This window comes from Schistocerca cancellata, chromosome 1, assembly GCF_023864275.1.
Source record: "Schistocerca cancellata isolate TAMUIC-IGC-003103 chromosome 1, iqSchCanc2.1, whole genome shotgun sequence".
Lineage (NCBI taxonomy): Eukaryota > Metazoa > Arthropoda > Insecta > Orthoptera > Acrididae > Schistocerca > Schistocerca cancellata.
Window position 1 is genome coordinate 714,229,936 of NC_064626.1, and position 22,814 is coordinate 714,252,749.

General features: G+C 38.6%; 1 protein-coding gene across 2 annotated transcripts in view; it reads right to left on the minus strand.

The window, feature by feature from the left end:
• The window catches only part of LOC126184979 (protein tramtrack, beta isoform-like), a 393,339-nt gene that overhangs the window by 39,044 nt on the left and 331,481 nt on the right, over positions 1–22,814 (minus strand). The window contains exon 6 of one of the 2 annotated variants that reach the window (XM_049927708.1): positions 17,418–18,317. The exons of the other annotated variant lie outside the window; for it this stretch is intronic. Coding sequence (XP_049783665.1) covers positions 18,102–18,317 — 216 coding nt within the window. The 3' untranslated portion in view covers positions 17,418–18,101. Of the gene's footprint in view, positions 1–17,417; positions 18,318–22,814 lie in introns of those variants that run through there. 2 annotated transcript variants of the gene reach the window in all.

A 22,814-nucleotide genomic window follows, 5' to 3' on the forward strand; every position in this document is an offset into this window, starting at 1 on the left:
AGGCCTGTTTCTCAGACTCAGCAAAGGTATAAGCAAAGGGCACTTTTTTAATCATGCCTCCTCTTGTACAAATTTCTGTGGTCACCCATGCCCACAAGTGTTGTAACCGATTCTTGATATCCTGGATATTGGCACTGGGATAAACCTGGCAGTCAAGATGGTCCTGCACACATTCTATTGAGGGCAGATCTGTGTATCTTGCTGGTCGCAGTAGTACCTCAACATCATTTAGACAGTTCATAGAGACATGTGCCGTATATGGATTGGCATTGTCCTATTCAAAAAGGCACCGCAAAGCTGACACGTGAGAAGTAACACATGATGACACATGATACCTGTGACATACCTCTCTTCTGTCACAGTTCCCTCAAGGATTACCGGCTGTGACCTCAAGTCATACCCAATGGCCCCTCACACCATGACACCAGAAGAAACACCACTCCGCCTCTCCAAAAGACTGGAAGAATGGAACCTCCCCACCCCATTGCTGCCTTACTCACTGTTTATGGTCATCCAGGATATTTCAGAACCTTGATACATTGCTGACTACAGTGTGATGCCATCCATCTTCAGTCCATCCTTCTTGGGCACGGCACCACTCCAAATGTAGCCATTTGTGTTGTGGTGTTAACAGCAGCCTATACATGGGGCAGTAATTACATAATCCAGCTGCTGCCATACTCATTGAGGATAGTCATCAAGGATATTCCAAAACCTTGATTTATTTCTGTACAGAATGCAATACAATTCATCAGCAGTCCCTGTTTGTTCATCACAGCACCACTCCAAATACAGCTCTTTGTGTTGTGGTGTTAATAGCAGCCTGTACATAGGACAGTAATTCACTAATCCAGCTGATGGCTAGGTTGCAGCCAGTGGTGCAGGATGGCTTAGAATGTTGCAAGGAGTCCATTACTTGTACTTGGTGCACAATATGGTGAGCTTCCCTTTGGGTGATCAAATGTGTTTAATCAGAACCTCCCTTCATGTTCCTGTGCAGTCCAACATTGGGCTGTTGCCACATGCAAATGTCCCACAAATCTGGATACTGTGTGATTCATCCAAGTGTCCAAATGGAGATCCACAATGAGACCCCTTTCAAACTTTGTCAGGTCTAATAACACTGTCTCACGTGAGTATGCAGCATATCTATCTCCTTCACAGTGATCACTTAACATCTGAGGCTGTTCACACCACTTACATACCCTACCAGGCATCATAACAACACTAAACATGAATAGCATTAATGTACTCTGGTGGCTATTTGAGCTGTCACAGAGAACTGCAATTCTAATCACAGTAATCATGAACATACCTGCTGATGGTGTGAACACACACAAAGTTTCATTGATAACTGACCATGTCTTTTGGGCATTTACTTTTTTGCCAGGCAATGTATTTATGTAATATTTTGAAGAACGAATCTTCAAGTACACAGTTTGAAAAACTTCTTTAGGCATGTAAATGATACCTTTGTTATCTGGCCTCACTGCAGGGACAATTTTTGTATGATTCTGCAATGATATAACTCAATCAACTCAAACATTTACTTAATGATGGGGATAGAGAAATATGGTTGCCTCCCTGCTCTTGATGTCATGATCAGAAGGAAAGATGATGAGACACTGCAGCATGCAGTTTATAGGAAGCTTACTCACACTGACTTATACCTCTAGCTGTATACCTTTTGCAGGAATGTATACAGTGAGGAACAGATAGAACACACTTTGCACTGTTGACTTGCTGTAAGTGCAGATGGTAAAGAGAGTGAGAAGTCAATAGCTTTTCTGCCAGTTGCAGGCTGAATTTCAATAAAACACTCATTATATCTTAAAGAAATATAATGTTCAGTGTGTTTTCAGACTTCCTTAAAGGTCACAATTCTTTTATGGTCCATGGAGGATGATCTAGCTCTGTGGAAGAAAGGTAGGTAGTTGTCCTTTCAAATTCCTTGCAGTTGTGGTTTGAATTATATTAGAACGTAAGTGTAGAACATAAGTGCTAAACATGTTTACAACTGCCAAACAGATTGGTGATTGCAGAATACTGCCTCAATATTAGCCATTGCATTGAGTAAAAAAATGCAAATATTTTGACCTCAACTTCTAACTCTTGCAACAACATTGTAAAGGAATCCATTGAAACAAAATTAGCATTGGACATATTAATAGGGACAAATGGTTTTGTCCAAATTTTGCATTGGTTCCTGTTCTTTCCCTAGCAATACAGTATAGGGATAAAGTGAGAATCATTCCTTCATCTGTATGCTAGTGTTTACTATTGACACATCTTGGAAATAGCAGTCCATTTCTGGCATTGATGCTATTGTTGATTTGTTTACTCTATCCTTCTCTGTTTCATTTGAGCTTGCACAGCCTGTTCACCATGGGTTTATATTCTTGGGCATCAGCAGGTTAGTCTACAGTTTATGTTTTGAGATGATATGGGACGAGGGAGAGGAGTGTCACCAGTTGAAATATTAACGGTTTTTGATAAATTTGCTGTGTTTCCTTCTTGTGAGTTATGTGACCATTGTACATTCCAGATAAAGCTTAAAGTTCATATTTATTTTAATGTCAGTAAATAGCTGTTCCAACAGAACAGCCAGCTAGGAATCCAAATTCTGATTAGCTAAGTACCCCATTATTACAAAGGCAGTTAATTAGCTTTTGACAGTATCATTAGCCATTATATCATCATTGCTGTGTAGATTAATAATGAGTTTATACTGTACTTCTTAATTTTTTGTATTATATCAATTCCTCCTCTTTCCAATAATTTATTTGATTGTCTACCAAACCTTTTTTTACTTGCCTTAATGTTGAAGGCCACCATTTGAAGGTCACTTTGCTCTTTAGTGTATATTAAACTCAACATTTCCATTGTTCTCTTTTTTTTTAAGTAACTGAGTGTTGCAAATGGCCTTAATTTTTAGGACAAAAGCTCTCTCAATATATATGCTAGCAATTTTATAAATTCTGTGATATTCTAATGCAACCAATATTTTGTGTACTAAGGCCAAACAGAACAGAGTAATTCCCAATCAAATATGAAAAAAATTCACATAATCACACAATATTTGGATGTAAAGGCCACAGTTCATGCCACAGTTATAAATTTTCAAAGTCGTGCCTCAAAGTGAAATTAACACAGTTTAAAACTCTGCTAACCATCTCTAGAGTGACATTCAACCAAAACACCCAAATTATAATATCAAATTACCCCATGGCTTTACATGTAAAGACATCACTGTAAAACCTGCACTCATGACATCTACAGCAGCAGATTTTTTGTCATACCACAGCCCTTGCATAATTTATCATGAGGAGATAACTTTTGCAAATATACATTTTGTTATGAACTGGTTCACACATTTCATTTAGAATGTTACACTGTCAGTCAGATTCTGCCTTTCTAGCAATGCTCAATACCATGTTGCTGAGTGTCCTAGAGTTGATAAACAATAGGATGCTGTCCAGGCCTACCATTTTTTCTTTTCCTTTTTTACCCACATGGGGCACTTGGTTTCTCATGCTCATCAAAAATGCTTCCAGACTCCAGAGGGCAACTGGCTCTTGAACATTATAGTGTCTCTTGTCAGCCACTGGGCCATAAGTTAAGCTAGTCTCTATTTCCCTTGTTTACTTCTTTCTTAATACTTTAACTTTTCTTACCTTTTGCATTATTTTACCTGTTTTTATTTTTATTTTAAACCTAAATTTTTCATTTATTTATTTATTTCAAATTTAAGTTGTATGTTTGATTTATCTGCCATTGCTCATTCTCAGAAGTATCTTGGAATATGAATTTGGACTGTCAGTCTAGTATTAGTTGATACCAGTTTTATCCTGGTGAAGGAATTTAAGAAAATTCTAAAATATGTTATTGAGTCATAAATATCTGTTACTGTCTTGGGATCATTTTTATTGTTTAACTCATTTAAAAAATTTACTTTAAAATGACAATTAAATTATAAACAATAGAGCACGGCAATCAGTTGTCCTTTCTTTTTCAGGTTTTATAATGCAAATCCAGATTTTGGCTAGTGCCTTGCCATTATCAGCACACTATTTTTTAATCTTGATGCATGTTAGTTCCCTGTTATTTGGGTGTCAGTCACAGTTCTTAAAAATAGAGCACTGATAATGAATAATGGCTAGGCATGCTAGCCGAAATCTAGATTTACATAATAACACCTGCAAAAAAAGGATGACTGATTGCTGCACTCTATCATTTATAAATTACATAAGAGTCACAGATTGCACCTACTTTCCTAAAGTGAGGTAACCTGATGACAATTAAATTAGTTGCAGTTATTGCCATTAAATTTTCATGTATTTCTAAAAAGTCATATATAAAGAATGAAGTATTTGAGATATGTGTAGTTTTGATGAATGCATCAGCCACTCCTTTGACTGTTCCTGTCTGTTACATGGTATTATTATTCATAAAAGTACTTGTCAGTCATTTCCCATTTCTCACCCATATCTGTAATCATGTGCCCACAGTACAGGTTGTATGTATCATTAGCAGATGGAAATCAGATGTTAAAGCTGAGCAGGTAGTCACACAGTCTCAGAGGGACTTCGTCCTTCTCCTTACCATTTATGTAGCAGGTGTGGTCACTATTATGATTTCTACATGTAGCCCTCCAGGCCTTTCCCCATCTCTGTACTTGCCAGTACCATTTGGGGCTATGGAACCATAGTTCTACAGCATTCTATCACAGGACCTCTCTGAAAGATGTTGCACGAAGTTCTCACAGCGTCTTAGTGTTGTGATCGTTTATTCCTACACAATCCCCAATATTGTTTCTTAAAATTCCCAAATTGAGACTAATGTTGTTGTGGCCAGCTCCTAGAAAGCATTTTCCCATGTTTGTATTGCAACTGTCCAAGTTGTTCTAAAATAGGTGGTGTGTGAGAAAAGTAATGAGACTGACAACACTGTGAGCAGTCGGGCAATGTTGTGTAGTTCTACTTGTGTAGACTGGTGTGTTTATCCTGTTGACATGCTCAGTCTGAGTTTCAGCTCAGTACAGCCGTTATGTGATCCCTGGAGCACCATCAGTGAAGTTGTGTTTTTGTTGTGTTTTATAAAAATGGAACAGGAGAATTTAAAGCAAAGTTATGCCATGAAGTTTTAAGTAAAACTTGGGGAATCCATGAGTGTGACCTTTGAAAAGTTAAAACAGACCTATGAGGAGCAATCCTTGTGAAGAGCACAAGTTTTTCACTGGCACAAATCACTTTTGGAAGACCAAGACCATGTTTAAGATGAACCTCGCTCAGGGAGACCTTCTTAATCTGATTAAAAGTGTCAAATGTATGTGTGCTCTTGTGAGCACACACTGTTGTTTAACAATAAGTATGATGGATGACCTGTTAAACTTAAACACTTTCACTGTACATAAAATGTTAACTAAAATTTTGCTTATGTGAAAGGTTTGTGCCAAAATGATACTATAAAACCCCACAACTGAGCAGAAGAACAATCAAAGAAACATGTGCATCGATCTTCTTGAGCGGACTGCCAATGAAAATGAATGGTTCAGCCATGTGGTCACAGCTGATTAATCCTGAGTAAAATCCTGAGACAAAGTGTCAAAGACCAAAGAAAACTCAAATGAGAAAATCAAAGAACAAAACCATGCTGATTTGATTTTTTGACAGTAAGGGTATCATGCATAAAGAACTTGTTTCTCCAGAACAAACTGTCAATCAAGCATTTTACAAAGATGTCCTCGAAAGGTTCAGGAAGATGGTGAATTGAGTGAGACAGGACACTGAAGATAAGTTGATGCTGCATCATGACAATGCCCTATGTCACCTAGTCACTTTCATTATGGAATTTTTGACCTCAAAACATATTCCTGTTGTTACACAGGCCCTCTGTTTATTGGAACTGAATCCTTGTGAATTTTTTCTTTCCTGAAATTGAAAAATGTCTTAGAAGGACATTATTTTGGGGCTCTGGAGAACATTCAAAAGAATGTGACTCATATATTAAAGGCCCTACCAGTTAAAACCACTTTGGAGGGTACAGTACTGATATTTGAGGAAAATAAAAACTTTGGTAGATAAGAAATTGGTCCCTTTATTTTTCTCAAACATCTCATATAAGCTGATTTCTAGGTCATTTTAAGAAACCTTGTGAATAATTGTATTCAGTTTGTACAATGCACTTCCTTTTCTCACTTTCATGGTCTATTTTATTCTGGAGAAATTTCTGTTAGCATCTGTTGCAAATGACAGCCTTTTATCCTAGCATACCACATGATCCAGATTTCCTGCGTAGCTATTATCTCTGTCTTTATCATTTACTAGCAGTTCATATATGGGCAATACATTCTCCTATTCATCTGAATGCATTTTGAACTAATCTGTTGCTTCACATTTGGAAAAAAATTGTAAACTCTTCTACATGTTATTGTAGTGTCCATGAACATTGCCAACCTTATGGGAGTCACATTTCAGTGTTCTCTTTGGTGGACACTTATTTTCTTGTGGTCTCCTTTGTCTTTGACTCTCCCTCTTGTTTAACCATTACTCTGTACTCTTCCCTAAAATTGTAAACCAGAAGTTGTGTTGGTTTCACCAGTTACAGCCTACGTGCCCCAAACAACTTCTTCATATCTTGCCGTAGTTGTTAGAATAACCTCATAGTATATTATGACAGTATGTAATGGGAGTTTGAACATATTCTGCCTAATTTTCACTAAATTGTGAAGTCATTTGTAAAGACATATTGGATCTAAGAAAAGTTTTGTCTCTTGTCCATTACCAGTAGCCTGTGGGAACATCCACTGCAATATACATTGCTGATGTACAATAAGTGGAATATCTATGACTTGACCAAAGACAACAGTGTGTTCTGCCTCAAGATGACTGGGTGTTTGTGTTGTCCTCATCATTTCATCATCATTCATGAAAGTAGCAAGATTGGACTGAGCAATGCCTGCACAGAACATCACCATCTGTAGGGCATGCTGTGCACACATCTGTACAGAATACTGCCAACTGACTTGTGCCTCCACAGCTGCAATATGTGAACAAGTATGCAACACCTGAACCATTTCTACAGGTATCAGGCAAAACATAAATCACTGCCACCACTCAGCACATTGATCTCCACCCAGCCAACACAAACGACCAAGCACTGAACTACCACACCCCAGGGCCTGCCACATCCATATTGAACAGTTTGATGACATTGCAAGTGACTGTTGCTTGTCTTGTGGCTCCTCAATAGTGCATGCAACAAGTTCATCTGCTCAAGAAGACTATACTAGTCACCTCAGTGCTCTGCATGGCAGTGAATCTTCTATTGCACACTCCGATTGCAGACGTGAACATGATCTTTTCATCGACTTGCACTCTGAAAAAGTGTTCCACGAGGCTTCCACCTCCACTGGTCCCACAATGGGAACCATGTTTTCAACTGTGCTCCTTGCCTCCTTCCATCTGAAGAATCACATTTTGGCAGACACGAGATCTGACATCAACTCTCTACCACTCAATCAAGGATGGCCTTAAAATCACATTTGGGTACCAGTTCACTGTTCGCAACACACAGAGCCGTGACCCAGACACTTGTCACTGTCTTGCCTCCTCTCAAGTACATTCTCTTTTATGGACTAGGCCTTAGTATGGAATTTTTATGGCTGTTCCACCTCTCCTTGGTCGTACAACACACTGTGCTCCTGCACATCGACACAGGCTGCAGCATCCCATGACCTTTGGCCCTAGCACCATCACCCCTACCTGGAACATCAACCATTCAAGACAAACAGCAGGAAAACAATCACACACCTGTCAACACACTAAGGGGGTTTGGCTCCACAGGTGATGAGCTTCCAGAGGTTCACCTGCACTCCATACAAAGAACATGTGCTCCTGTAACATATTTACAATGTATCTGCTACTCTCACCCTGGCACGTGAGGAGCTCATGGCCTTGCAACACAAGTGTCATGGCAACAAGAGTGGGAGCACACATGTGGCAGTGGGTCCACTAACAGGTCATGATCACCTGATGTCCAGCTACAGCCTCCTCCTGCTCTACATAGTTCACACACACCATCAACCCCGGACATACAGCTAAGCACAAAAATTAGTGCACCATCCCCTGTCTCGCCACACAGATAACCTACAGCTGGTATCATCATGAACAACCCTCCAGCTGTACAGCACACCATCACCACATCTCTTCCACATGATTCATGACCATGTAGCTCGACTGCTGCCTAATGCTGATCTTCACACAACTATACCAACCTCACTGTCTATGTTCACATAGTTCCATGTTTGATTACCACACACTGATAATTGGTTGAATGTGCTCTACAATGCCACATTCAGAACACATCAGGGGGAAATGAATGCAACACGACACCTTTTAAACCACTTTTAATCATACAATTCACTTTCATCTGTCACTTACAATTTCAGCACATCTACACAACACTAGTTCACCACAAAAATGCTGGATTCTGTGATTGCATCTCTGTCCATACCAACTTTAAATATGATCCAAAACTAGTTGCTACTGTGTGTTCCTGCTTCTCCACAGCCCTCACTCTGCCACAGATAGTCATTCCACAGACCACATCCATTGAATTTTGTGCCAGTAATCAAATTACCAGCTCACATGAGCCACATTTCCTCTCAAAATATGCCATAAGTCTCTCTGTCTCACCAGGATGTCAACATCCTGGCCACCTACACCCTTCTCCCACCTCTTTGGTTGTACCACTGGTATACTGTGTGGACTCACTGGACACTTCCCACATCTTCACAGCCATACCACCTATTCAGCATCATACAATGCCCACGACAACTTTGAGAAGTAGTGCAGTTGTGTCTCGTGAAAGCATCAGCCATGACATGACTGGTCAAATTCATAAATTTTTGGACAACACAGTTGTATGGAGATAAACAGCAATTAATTTACTTATAATCAATTATTCAAAATTACAGTCACAATCACATTATTTATTTTGCTGCCAACCAGTTTCAGCCCGCGATGGGGTCATCTTCAGGGCAATTTACACTGTAAAGTTATAATATTAGTAAGTAATCATGTATGTAATCTACAAGTAATTAGTCAAAGTTACATAAATAAACAGATTTTTATCCCCATTTGTTCACTCACTGGAGTCATCACCCTACCTGTGCGTGGTTGGTAACTATGCATGGTTGGCTCTCTGCATGAGCTTAAATAACTGCCAACAATTTCACCTGCACAGCATCACCTCAAGAAACAGTCCAGTCTTTTCTTGCACAAGTGCCAGCCACGGTATGACTGGTCATGTGCATCTGTGTAGAATTACTTTTGGAAATGGTTCAGTGATGTCTGACAATACTGCCACCCACGGCTCTACCAGTCATTAACATCGCTGTTCACCACTCAATCAGTCACTGACACTACTCTCACCTTCCCTTCAGTGCTCCAAACTACAGGAAAGGGGGTGGGGGGGTGGAGGTAGTTTGGTGGGGGGACTTTGTCAGGGGCTCTATGGGAGCATCCACTGTGATATACGTTGCTGAAATGTAACAAGTGGAAAATCTGTGACTTGACCACAGATAATAGTGCATTCTTAGCTTACAAACAGAAAAGACATGTACCTTTCACTGTGTAAATATTTGTGCAATAAAAATGTGAACTGTACTGTGCTGTACTTTAGTACCATCGTACCTGCAACATATAACTTCTACAAACCTTTATGTGCAAGATTTTTGTCTATATAGCTGTTTTGAACAAAGTGAGTTGAGATTTACATTACAGGAACCCAGTAAACCATCCAGTGTATGGCCAACTGGAGGCTGTACATGCATCTTGCAGTTCACATGACATGTAATTGCAGTTGTCTTGTAGTTTGTACCTCAACTATCCGCAATAAATTGTATCTGTCTACACAGTATAACCTCTCATTTGACTTGTTCCAAACTTTTCCATGATGGGTCAGAGACCATGTCCCATAAGACTGAGTTGATATCCTGTCATTAATTTTCTTCTAGGATATGTTTGTGTTTTTCTAAACATGAAAAAATATTCTGACAATTTATAATATCTAACAGTCTTCCTTTAACATGTCTGTCTGCTACTTAGTGCCTCCTCTTTGCAGATGACACAAATGTGTTAATAAAAGGAAGGAACAGAGAAGAATGACTGCATGAGATTAAAAAGTGTAACAACCACATTACAAACTGGTTTTCTGGGACCAATTTAGTAACTAACACAGAAAAACATTTACAATGCACTTACACACAGTGAAAAATAAATTTCCACTAACACCAGATGCACAATTGTTCACCAGAACCCCTGAAAATGTAAGCTCTACAAAATTTCTTGGAATAGGATCCAAGAAGATCTAAGATGGATCCAACATCCAAAATGCATTACAAATAAACTGAATACCATTTGTTATACTATTAAAATTCTTTATGCTTGCACATCAAAAGAGACGCTCAAATGTATACTTGACCCAGGCAGAACCTTACTGTAATATGGCATAATCTTTTGGATAAATGGACCTGCCAGCAAAAGTTGTTTTATATGCCAAAAGAGAATTGTAGGAGCCATAGAAAATGCTGCCTCAAGAAGCTCATGCAAGCCCTTATGTAAGGAACTCCACATCCTTCCACTATCATGTCTATATATCTTACAAGTAAAAATATTTGTTAGGAAAATCTTAGAAAATAGCAACAATCTTATATCAACTGACCAGAGCATCCATCTGTATAATACAAGGAGAAAGCAGGATATACATGTTCAGCACGCATACACAACACTAAAACAGAATGGACCACTGTAAACAGGAAAGAGACTATACAATAAGCTACCTAATAATCTTAAAACAATAAAAGACACTTCAAAATTTAAAATGGCTGTCCATAAATATTTATTGCAAAAGTGTTGTTATTGTATAGATGAATACCTTAAAAAATAAAAATTTGCTGTCAAATATTTAAAAAATGATATATGAAATGTTAATCAAAAGTTTTATGTAGAAAAACTGAATTACTTGTGTTAAGCATTATGTATGAAAGCTGAATTTTCAGTTGTGATAATATTGAGCTTAAATCAATGTAAATATTCTTGTATAATTTAAAAATGTGTATTGTAGAGCACAATGACTTGTCCAGAATCATGTTGTATTATGTGTTACCATTACACAAAAAAAAATTAACAGTGTTTTCTGTTTTTATTTTACGTTTTCTTTCATTTCATTTAAAAAAGTCTGTTATCAATATTAAAGTTCACTTACCACAATGTGAAACAATTCTTGAAACTTTATAACACAATAAAAGTATGAGCCGATACAGGTTGCAACAATGTATATTGCAGAAGTGAAGCAATGTGTTCTGACAACAGTAGTGATCCCATAACAAACAGAAACTGATTGTTATAGCAGTGTAATACAACAAGATGTCATGCACACACAGTAATGGTAAGATATATTCCCAAAAGCTTTGGAACACCCCTAAGTTGGTTTGCAGCTGTCAGTCTGTCTTTGATTACTGCCACAGGTTCAATGTAAGTGCAAGATATTGTCTCTCATAGCATAATACTGTTCCCACCAGCCTGCATCCACAGTGTGCTGCATATTATGAGCTGACATTCACCTAAATGACTGTGTTTGTGGAGACAACCATTGACCTAGAATAGTAAAAATGTGATTCACATGAAAAGACAACACATTTCAATTGATCAATGGTCAAATCCTGATGGTCCCATGCCCACTGCAAACATAATTGATGATGTCATTGGGTCAACATGTGAACATGTTGGGGGTGTCCACTGCAGAGCTCCATGTTCAACAGTGTACAATGAACAGTGTGTTTCAAAACACTTGTGCATGCATCACCATTGTGCTCTTTTAGCAGGGATGCCACAGATCACCATCTATCCTACTTTATAGAGCAGACAAGCCTCTGAACCCCATGCTCAGTGAAGAGTCATGGACATCCAACCATTTAGTGTCTAGAGGTAGTTTCACTGTCCTTCTACCTCTTTTCATAGATGTTCATGACAGTAGCGTGTGAACAATAAACCAGCTTTGTGTTTTTGAGACACTCATTCAGAGGCTCCATGTAATAATAATTTGCCTTTTGTTAGAGTCACTTATCTCAATGGATTTCACCATTTGCAGCCTGTATCTTCGCTAGGGTGATCCCCCATTCATGTCTGCTCCACTTACATATTTTTGTTGCAGCACCACGTATCTACAATGCCACCAAGCAGCATCCAATGTTGCGCTGGGCAGTGGTCATAATGTTTTGACTTATCAGTGTAATCTGCACTGTAAAATTTTATACTGGATGATTAAAAAATATGAATGTTCATGTCTCATGTTCAAAATTAGAACACTGGACATGTGATTAAAAGTTTGCAACTTACCCAGGACAAAAGCTGAAAATTCCACATTGTTCCAGCTAAAATTGTATGCCTGGCAACCCATGTTTAGCTATTAGTGCTGGAACATGTATGTTTAATTTTAGACTCTGCAGATATATACCTAATTTTTTAAAGGAATGATCATCTTGTTGATTTTGGTGGGACATGTGGAAGTTCGTGCTTACACATTTTTCATTGTTTTATAAGCCTTTTTTTCAAACCAGTATGCTAGTGCCATCAGTGAAGTGTCTTTTGATGACTGAAGGCCTTATCTGTCTCACCCTGTAATCAAAATTCTGGTCTCATCTGCAAATGGGATTTTCTGTTTCACATGAACAGTGTCACTCAGCTCATTTATAAGCATGGATCCTCCCATTCTATGGCCATGATGCAGCAACTGTGACATATTTTCAGTAAAAAGAACAGTGTAGGTTGCAATGGTGTCAGAAGATTTATTGTCATGTATTGCCTTTTTGAGGCATCTTCAGAAAATTTTTAGGAACTGCAGGTAACATAGTGGTCATAAATAGCCAAATATTTTTGTACACACTTTTGGCCAAGGTATGCAACTATGCCAAGATAGGGACATACATCTAATCTTGACATTTGTTGCATAACAGCAAACACATTGGAAAAGTACAGAAATATTCTGGTAGCCAATTCCTTTCCATCTATAGTTTTTAGGACAGCATGTAGGTAATTATAGGTAGCAATCATTATGAAACTATCTTGCCTAAAGCAAGCTGATGATTTAATAGCAATAAGTTTTATTTATAAACTCAGGCAGCCTATTATGAAAGAGATTCTCAAAGTTAATTGAGAAACTACTATGCTGTGCTACAGCCTGTAATTGTTAACATTATCTGCTGCTCGCTTTTTGTGCAAAGGGGTGTCTGTTGCTCCCTTTTTGTGTGATGTGGTGACCGTGACACCCAACAGCAGCTTTGGAAAAGTTCCTAAAGTAAAGGAGTGATTAATTATATGCCTCAGAGATTCTATATTATAATGTATTATTCTTTTTATAATAGAGTGTGAAATGTCACCAAATCCACAACGCCAATATGAGCTCATCATCTGTGTGAGAATCATTGGTTCCGTTGGTATGTCGGAGGGGGAGGGGGGGGGGGGGGGGGGGCAGGGTTGCCATTTCCAGTTTGTTAACTGTTAAGAGTGTGAAAATTATTTAGTGTAAGAGCATTTGTTAGTTTCCCAGAGTACGCTTAGAAGAATATCTGCAACTGAGCTGCTATCAGATATTTGTCCATTTTCTAGCTTCAGACTGATACATTCTGTCATTGGTTTTTTCTGCAGACCTGATGATGCTCCATGTGTTCTGGGCCTTGTTTTTCTTTATTTACATCTTTATTCATCTCTATTCATGCTTGATATCTTCTCCAACAGTGATGTCATCCACAGCAGTACAATTGTCAACAATTCATTGCAAGCCATCATGTATTTTATGTTTTAGAACTGATTTCTTTGTGGAAGTGTGTTTTTAAAATGGATGGTAATGTGATAAGTCCCATGAATGGTAAATTAGATATACTACCAGCACACCCTGTAGTAGAAGACTGCAAGTGTTTCATCAGTTTGTGAAAAATAATTTCCGAGATTGCGGTCAGTTCCAGGAAACACATATAAAGCAAGGTGTGTTGTCTGTGCTGAAAAAGCTAGATAGGGATTTTCGATTTCACATGGCAGCATAACTGATGTTGGACATCATTATGACAGTATTAACCACAAATGCAGATGCTTAACATCAATACAATCTATGCTGATGAAATACTCTACAAGGCGGACTCAGTCAAAGCAGACAATGAATGTAGTAGATGCATGCAATTTCAACATTTCTGATTTTCAAGGTAATAATAGGACTGTTTAGAAAATTATAGAAAGGCACTTTTAATAGTGCTTTATTTTTCATTTCAGATAACTATGTCTGAGCTTATATTCATATTTCACAGAGTTAAACATCTTCTTAGCTGTGTCAGCACAAAGTGCAATGTGAAAATACCACCTTAGTTATTCCTGGATTTGACAATTGCAAATAAAATAATGTGTGGTGATATCAAACATTAATCACTGGTGTTTTGGGACCAAATAGCATCAATAATTTAATGCCAAAGTTTAGGAGTTCCTGCCAAAGTTTAGGGGTTTCTGGTTTTTTTTGGTGTGGGATTTGACACATCTGACATAGGTAATGAAAATCAAGCAATGGAAAATCCAGGAAAGAACGTAACAATGTAATGAAAAGGAAAATTTCTACTCATCATATAGTGGACATGTTGAGTCACAGATAGGCACACCAAAAAGATTGTCACAAATGAAGTTTGTTCATCAGAAATAGATGACAGTTGCCTGAGACTGCAGTCATGTATGTGAGTTACATTTGTGTGTGTGTGTGTGTGTGTGTGTGTGTGTGTGTGTGTGTGTGTGTGTGTATTGTCTATTTTTGATTAAAGTCTTACTAGATGAAAGCTTTATTTATGACAGTCTTCATGTTGTGCCTACCTGAGATTCAGCATCTCCACTATATGGTGAGTAGCAACTTTCCTTTTCATAATACAGGTAATGAAAAGTGTTATCCTATTTATGTACAGTAGTTTGATGTCCAAGCATGTCCCCCAGAATTCTAGATTTCTATGCAGGCTCTGGTGAACTTGCATCAGCAATGTCTGAGCAGATCTTAAAAAGGATCACAAAACATGAGTTGAAATTGTCCCAGGTTTAAAGTTTTCTACATCTACATCTATACTCTGCAAATCACGGCAGAGGGTACACCCCAATGTACTTATTATTATGGTTTCTTCCTGCTCCATTCACACATGGAGTGTGGAAAGAATGACTGTCTGAATGCCTCTGTGCTTGCAGTAATTATTCTAACATTGTCCTCAGGATTCCTATGTGAGTAACACTTGGGGGGTTGTAGTATATAACTGCAGTAATTGTTTAAAGGCAGTTCTGCATGCAGCATGTGGCACATCCCAGAACCAACACCACAGAGAAAGTGGTGGATGCTTATTTTGTGCAGCCTTCGATCAAGGAAGATTAGCAGACTTGGTCAGGTGCTTGTATCCAGTGCCAATGCAGCAAAGTGGATCACCATGTGCATGCTCCAATGGGCCATTTCCCAATATCTACATCACAATTTGGACATCTCCACATCGATTTTGTTGGGTCCCTCCTCCCTCCAATGGCTATAGGTACTTATTTAACCTCATTTACAGCAGAAGACCATTACACTTGATGGGGGGTTATAAAAAATCTATCCAGAGATGCCAATTCGAATCACCACTTTTCCAGAAATTGTCAAGATTATGTGAATTTCAGTGCAGTCAAACCACAAGCTACCACTTGGCAAGCAACGGCATGTTCGAAAAGGGGCACAGCATCTTAAAGGTTGTACTGATATGTACCAAGAATATTCCCGCAAGCATGTATTGCCACTGGTGCTTTTAGGTCTACATAACACACTAAAGACTGACACTGGTTGCTTGTCAGTGGCATTGGTATACAGAGTATCACTACATGTCCCAGCTGAATTTGTAACACCAGATCCACTCCCTGATGAAGTGTAGTTATCCAACCAGGCGCAACAGCTTTTGAAACACATTGCAGAACTTTGGGCTACTCTAGCATCACAGCATGGTATTCAGCCAGTTTTAGTGCACAAGTCTCCCAAAAACTGTTCCAACATCAAGATTTGCATGGACATTGTATGCTCCCCATTATAGTCTCTATACAGTGGCCCATACCTTGTTTTATGACAAGACACACACACACACACACACACACACACACACACACACACACACAATGGACATTCTTCTCCAGGGAAAGCCAACCAAGGTTTCCATCAAGTGAGTCAAACCCACTTGGGTGCTTCCGACATCTTCCAGCACTTCCCCAACATCCTCACATGCCCCTGCGACAGGAACTGTAACACTGGTGTCTCCACTCAGCTGTGACATGCCTGAGCTTCATACCAAAGGACTGCAGGCATTGTCAGAGTTATTCACCAGCCCAACTCGCCATGTGCACGCCGCGAGGTCAAATTTAAATCATGACATCCATGGGGCTCTACATTTTGAGAAGTGAGGGGTGAGGAGGGTAGTGCCTTGTGGGAGTGATCCAATAAATAACTGACAATGCACCATTTGCAGGGTATCTTTATAAAACTCCATTCTTTGATTATGGAAAATCCAGGATGGAATGTAACAATATTGTGAAAAGGAAAGTTGCTACTCACCATATAGCGGAGAAACTGAGTCGCACATAGGCACAACAAAAATCTCTCACAAATAAAGCTTTCGGCCAGCAAGGCTTTTGTCAAAAATAGATGGCAGGCACACACACTGCTGTCTATTTTTGATTAAGGTCTTACTGGCTGAAAGCTTTATTTGTGACATTGTTTGATGGTGTTTTCAGTTGACATTTACTCATGATTCATATATGCTTTTGTATTGATTGGGCTAATAAAGTCAGTTTTTGCTTTACAATATGTGTGTACACATTTTTTATGTTGTAGGAGTGGTCCTACACATACAATATGCATAATGGTGTACTAACAGTGAAAACTTCAGACTCGGATACTGAAAACTACTCTGGGAAAACCTTAAATTATAATGGTGTCAATACATGCTCAATTCTGTGGTTACTTAAATTTCCATTTGAAATTTTGATTTGGCGTTTTAAAGATCATTGTTTGAAGCATCCAAATAATTTCAGAGAGCACCTTTACAAATAATCTAGAAAAGCACAGTACAATAACAGTACTTTGCAAAGAACAGGGTATGCAAGAAAACATTTTGTGTAGGAATTATCAAATGGCACATATTAGTAACTACTATGAAATGAACTGTTTAAGTTGTAAAAAGAGCAAAATACATAATTTCCAATCATTTTCGGCACATTTTGTACATATTACATTAAAGTAAACATGCTTATTTAGGAACTCATATGTTGGAAATATCATGTCAGATATTGTCAATGTAATTTTTAAATACTTTTATTATAGCAAACTACATGTACATATTCAAAGACAGTTTAACACAGATCTTGTTTTTATGGTTAGTCACTTCAATTTGATAAATATATTATGTATTGGCACTATCAAAACTATAAAGATTGTAATACAGACGAAATTTTCCAATCAAAAGACTACATCATCTATCATACATCAACTTTGTTAATTATAGTCTCATTGTCAATATAAAACTTGTGAAGTAATTAATACACAATCAGTTAAAACACTACCACACAAAAAGAGAATGCAATTACTGTTAGTACTACTTGTCATTTTCAAACATCTTTTTTTAATATTGCAATACAAAATGACATACATCAATGATCTATTGATACAGTTATGATACTTCATGTCCAGTAACGTTATACAGTTAAAGACTCATCATTTGCACCAGTACTGCATTTGCCTAAGTACTGTCCACAATTTAGAACAATGGTGTCCTATTAATGTAAATCATCTACATCAGTAACACTAAATAGTACTCAGTTTTTAAAAATATCACAGACATTTCAGATATTCCTCATTCGAGTATTCAAATATGTGGCAGAAAAAGTACAGGTCATAGATTGCATAATGTTGAGATATAATGATAATTATATTTCAAGAAATTAATAGAAATACAAGTTATGTGCACATTTGTTATGAGGCTAGATTACAGTATTCACTTGACTTTTGGTCTATAATGTCTCTGTGCTTCTGACGGATATGGCTTCGTAATGTGTCAATGCGACTATATGATGCAGAACAATAAGGACAAAGTGATCTTTGAATTCCATGACTGTGATAGTGATGCCATCGATTTGTAACTTCCTTCCCACAGAGTTGACATTTCCACAGATTAAAGTGATTTGGGACAGCTTCATATATACTGTGATACAAGGGAAGCTGATGACCTGCATGTGGAAAGAGAGACATTTACATATGTCAGAATTTTTTGTGGTGAAGTATCGTCTAAAGCATGAAAAAATAACTATTTTACAAAAATTTAATAAGACACCAGCAGTCAATTACAGATTGTTATTAATGTAAGGAGTTGAATCTCAAACTTTTCTGTACAAATCATATAATACAAAAACACAATTATTGTTTTGAAAGTAACAGCCTTATGCAGAAATATGATAGCTTAAGAGATATCTAACAGATCTTATTACTCTTTATTTTTCATCTAATTTTTGAATCTGGTGAGTTTGTAAGCACACTATCTGAAATCATATCAGATGATGAATGTTGTATATTTCTCAGTTCAGCGTAACTATGTTCTCCTTTAATAGTTATGCATATATGTATATATGTGTGCCTACTGCAAAATAATATAAGTGTTTAAATTGCAAGTTACTCTGTAACTGTAAACTGGAAGTATACATTGATGTGTCCAATATTCCACTCAACAGTGATCAAAGAATGAATAAATAAATAAAAACATATGCATTGTTATCTCAATGATCAATTATGTAAATAACAGTGTTATGATAATGGCAGTTCCAGGAGGGAAATAACATGCAAAAAAAAAGAAAATGATAGGCAACAGACAGTTCATCCTTCATATAAAATAAGAACAGTTCAGGGATAAATGTAAAAACAAGATAATTACCAGTTTCAAGATCTCTCTCTCTCTCTCTCTCTCTTTCTGTGTGTGTGTTTTTGCAAATTAAGTCAAGGAAATAAAAAGAATAAAAATTTGAAAACTAATGATTATTTTATCTTTGTGTATGTTGATTCACCACCAAAGTTTCATCTGCAGGTGAGTGAATGCCAGTGCCAACTATGCACATCACACGTGGGATAGTTGGAGAGCTATTACATGTTTCAAATTCAGATGAAAGAGTTATATCAATAATAAGAGAAAACAATAAGTATACTTAGCCATTAACGTTGTACAGTTCTTGCAATTACATCTGATCCACAATTTATCCGTGGTGTTGAAATGAGACTAACTAGTTATGGATAGCAATGACAGTACTGAAAATTATTGTAATGTGTCATGAGTCTGAATTTTTAACATTGTCACATATACTGTCAATATTTGTGCTTGGATCCATGTAATGAATTTGCTTACATGGCACTCTTTTTTACATTTTTCTGTTTTCCTCCACATCCTCTCTCTCCTCCTCCCTCCCCCTCCCCCCCCCCCCCTCTCTCTCTCTCTGTCATCACTGCCATGTAAAAAGAAATTCATATATTTCACACTATTATTTTCTTCATAGAATAAAGTATTGTTGTGAATGTGGTGAGGTAACATCTTGGAGTCTGTAAATAAGGATCGCTGCCCCGCAAGGCAGTGGGAATTAGTATGCTCTGTATGCTCATAATACTTCCACATGTTTTGTATATGTGCTTACTGATAAATAGTGTGGAAGACATATCTCTATGCTATGTCAGTATACTGCTATATGTATGCACTTTAAGTGTTCATTGCACATTTTAGACATCTTCGGAAATGCCATTTTTGACTGTGTTATGATGATTTGAAAATGGGTGTCAGCCCAAATCTAGTCAGAAAGTGAATAAAAAGTAAAAATTTGCAACCAACTTTGGACTGGTTTTTTGTTCTACTGATTAACGTTAAGTTGACCAAGCTACTCTAGCATACTAGAAGTTCATGAATACGAAATTGCCGAGACACTACTTGCTACAATGACTAACACGCACGCCTGAGCAGCAGCTACATCTCTTCATCATTGAGACTACCTTGGGCAACAGCATGCCATATTCACTCTGGCACTGCTTGCAAGTTCTAATTGACCCAATGCTCCTACCTGATCATGTGTTGTGGACACTTTGGCTCCTAAAAAGGCCAGAGAACATCCAAAAAGCGATTTTAGCACATGAGGAGGCACCATTGGAGTTTAAACTTCAGCTCGCTGACAGAATGCAGGGACCATCACAACACCACATTCTAATCAACTGCTAACAGTGTTACACTGCAGTCTACACTCAGTATGCCTACACTGAAGCCAATTTTGCATGATCCTGGTCAAGCTGCCCCATATTTTGCACAGCTGAAAACTGTCCGATGATGGCTAGACTGACTTGAACCAGGCTGTGCCACCTGCCTCTACCATGCTAAGTCCCTTTCATGGCTCCAGTGGACAACAGTCATCTACCAAGACAGCCCAGGTTGTCACCATCCCAGCTGGCCACTGCCCCGACTCTGAGTATAAACAAAAGCCGTGCCAATCAAGTGCATTGCTTGCTTCTGTGCCCAACACACAATAATGTTACTGCAGTTTGTGACATGATGTAGGTGCACAAGGCTACTTTTCATTAACAAGACACCTCTGCACACCACAACAAAACAGCACCGACAGAGTGTTTCAATGGGCAGATGGTCCACAACTATTTGTCCACTGACACCAGGGCCAATTTGAGCACTCAACCTTCTGCTCTCACACCTACTACACTGTCACCATCACTACTGGAACTGTGCGCTACCAATGACTCTGTAATCACAGTTTCTGGAACTCCACACATCACGCTTGACCTTGGCACAGATACACAAATACTTTGGAGAGTCCTAGTGGCGGTGATGTTGAACCAGTCCTGGGAGCTAACTTCCTCTGGAACTACCAATTATTACCAAATTTAAATCTCATGCCCCTATTACAACTGGATGGCCATTAGTTGGTCTGTGGTGTGGTCAGTGATACACTACCTGCTGGCACTGCAATGACTTTGGTCATGCTGCCATCACTCAACACACCATTTGTCCTGAAACTACAAAGTGAAGCACTTTTCAACCTGATGTGCTTAAAGGCAGCCAAATTTTCACCACTACACCATGAAAATGAGGTCATGTGCCTCACTAACAAACAACTACAGAGACAAATCGTGGATGCCACAGCATCACTACATGCAGCTCAACAGCATCTTGATGAGATTTATCATCTCAATACTGATTACTAGCATCTGCCGATACTACGGACACTTCTCAGGATGGTGAAGCATTACAACCCTCACTCAAGTACACTTATGAAACAGTGCTGTGTGACACTAACAGTGACGGCAAATCATGTCATGCCTCACTTCCTGGACTCGCTCCATGCTCCCCCATTATGCTTCCTGGACTTGTTCCATGCTCCCCCATTAGATCACACACCATTTGTACCATGCGGGATGGTGCAGTCCTCCACATTACAACCACACCAGATCCCCTGTCCTTCATCACCCACGTTGTCTGGCTTCCCACAAACTTAGAGCAGCAAAAGCTGTGTCTGATGAGCTTTTGCAAGCTGGCATAGTCAGGACATCAGATAGTGCTTGGGCCTCCCCAATTAAACTAGTTCCTAAAACAAATGGTACTTGGCACCTATGCAGTGACTACCACTACCTCAATGCCTGTATAATCATTAACAGCTACCCCATTCTGAAGTTGCTTGATTTTTCCCAAATAGTAGCCTGGTGAAAAAAAATTTTAGTGTTGTCGATTGCAAAACAGCATATCTGCAAATTCCAATTGCAGATGAACACACATAAAAAACTGTTTAACTGTTTCAATCATGCCATGAAGTCTCTTCAAGTTCCTCTACATGGGGTATGGACTAAAAACGTGGCACAGAGATGGCAAAGGTTTATTGGTAGTGTACTGTTGAATATGCTTTTTTTGTTATGACTATCTAGATGACATCGTAACCTTTCACAAAATGAACTAGACCACCAGCATATCGTCCTTGATAAGCCGGCCTTTCATGGGGCTGTGATAAACAGTGACATGCACCAACTTCTGCAACCCCATGTGACCTCTGTCAGACACCCTGTTGATGCATCCGGGGTGTGTCCTACTCCTGAGAAAACTGACTAGATACACCTCCTCCCACTTCCCAACAACTATCTAGAGCTGTGTAGGTCTTTGGGGGTCATAACTTTCTACAGGAATCAATTGTCACACACTGATGAGACTTTGCTACCACACCCCTAAGCATTGCATGACAAGACTACATCTGGTAAAAGATACCTAAATTGGGCACTGCAAATGCAGGTGGCCTTTGAAAAAATAAAAGAGCACCTGTTGCACACTATGACCCTCACCTATGCATCACCTGATGCAAATCTAATTATCGTATCTGATGCTAGCGACCTTTTGATCATGACTGCTTTACAGCAAGAGATCAGTGGAATCACTGAGCTGCTCATGGTTTTTCTTACGCAAACTTACTGACAACCACAAAAAATGGTCTACATTTGACTGTGAATTACTAGCCATATATGAAGCAGTCTGTCGCTTTTAAGATGACTCTGAAGGGACACTCGTTACCACACATATAGACCAATGCCCACTGGCAGATGCATTCCACAACCCTTCAGCGGATTCTGCACCCAAGAGATTCCTCCACCAAGATTTCATACCACAGCTCACTACCAACTTGTGATATGTTAAATGTGCTGATAATATT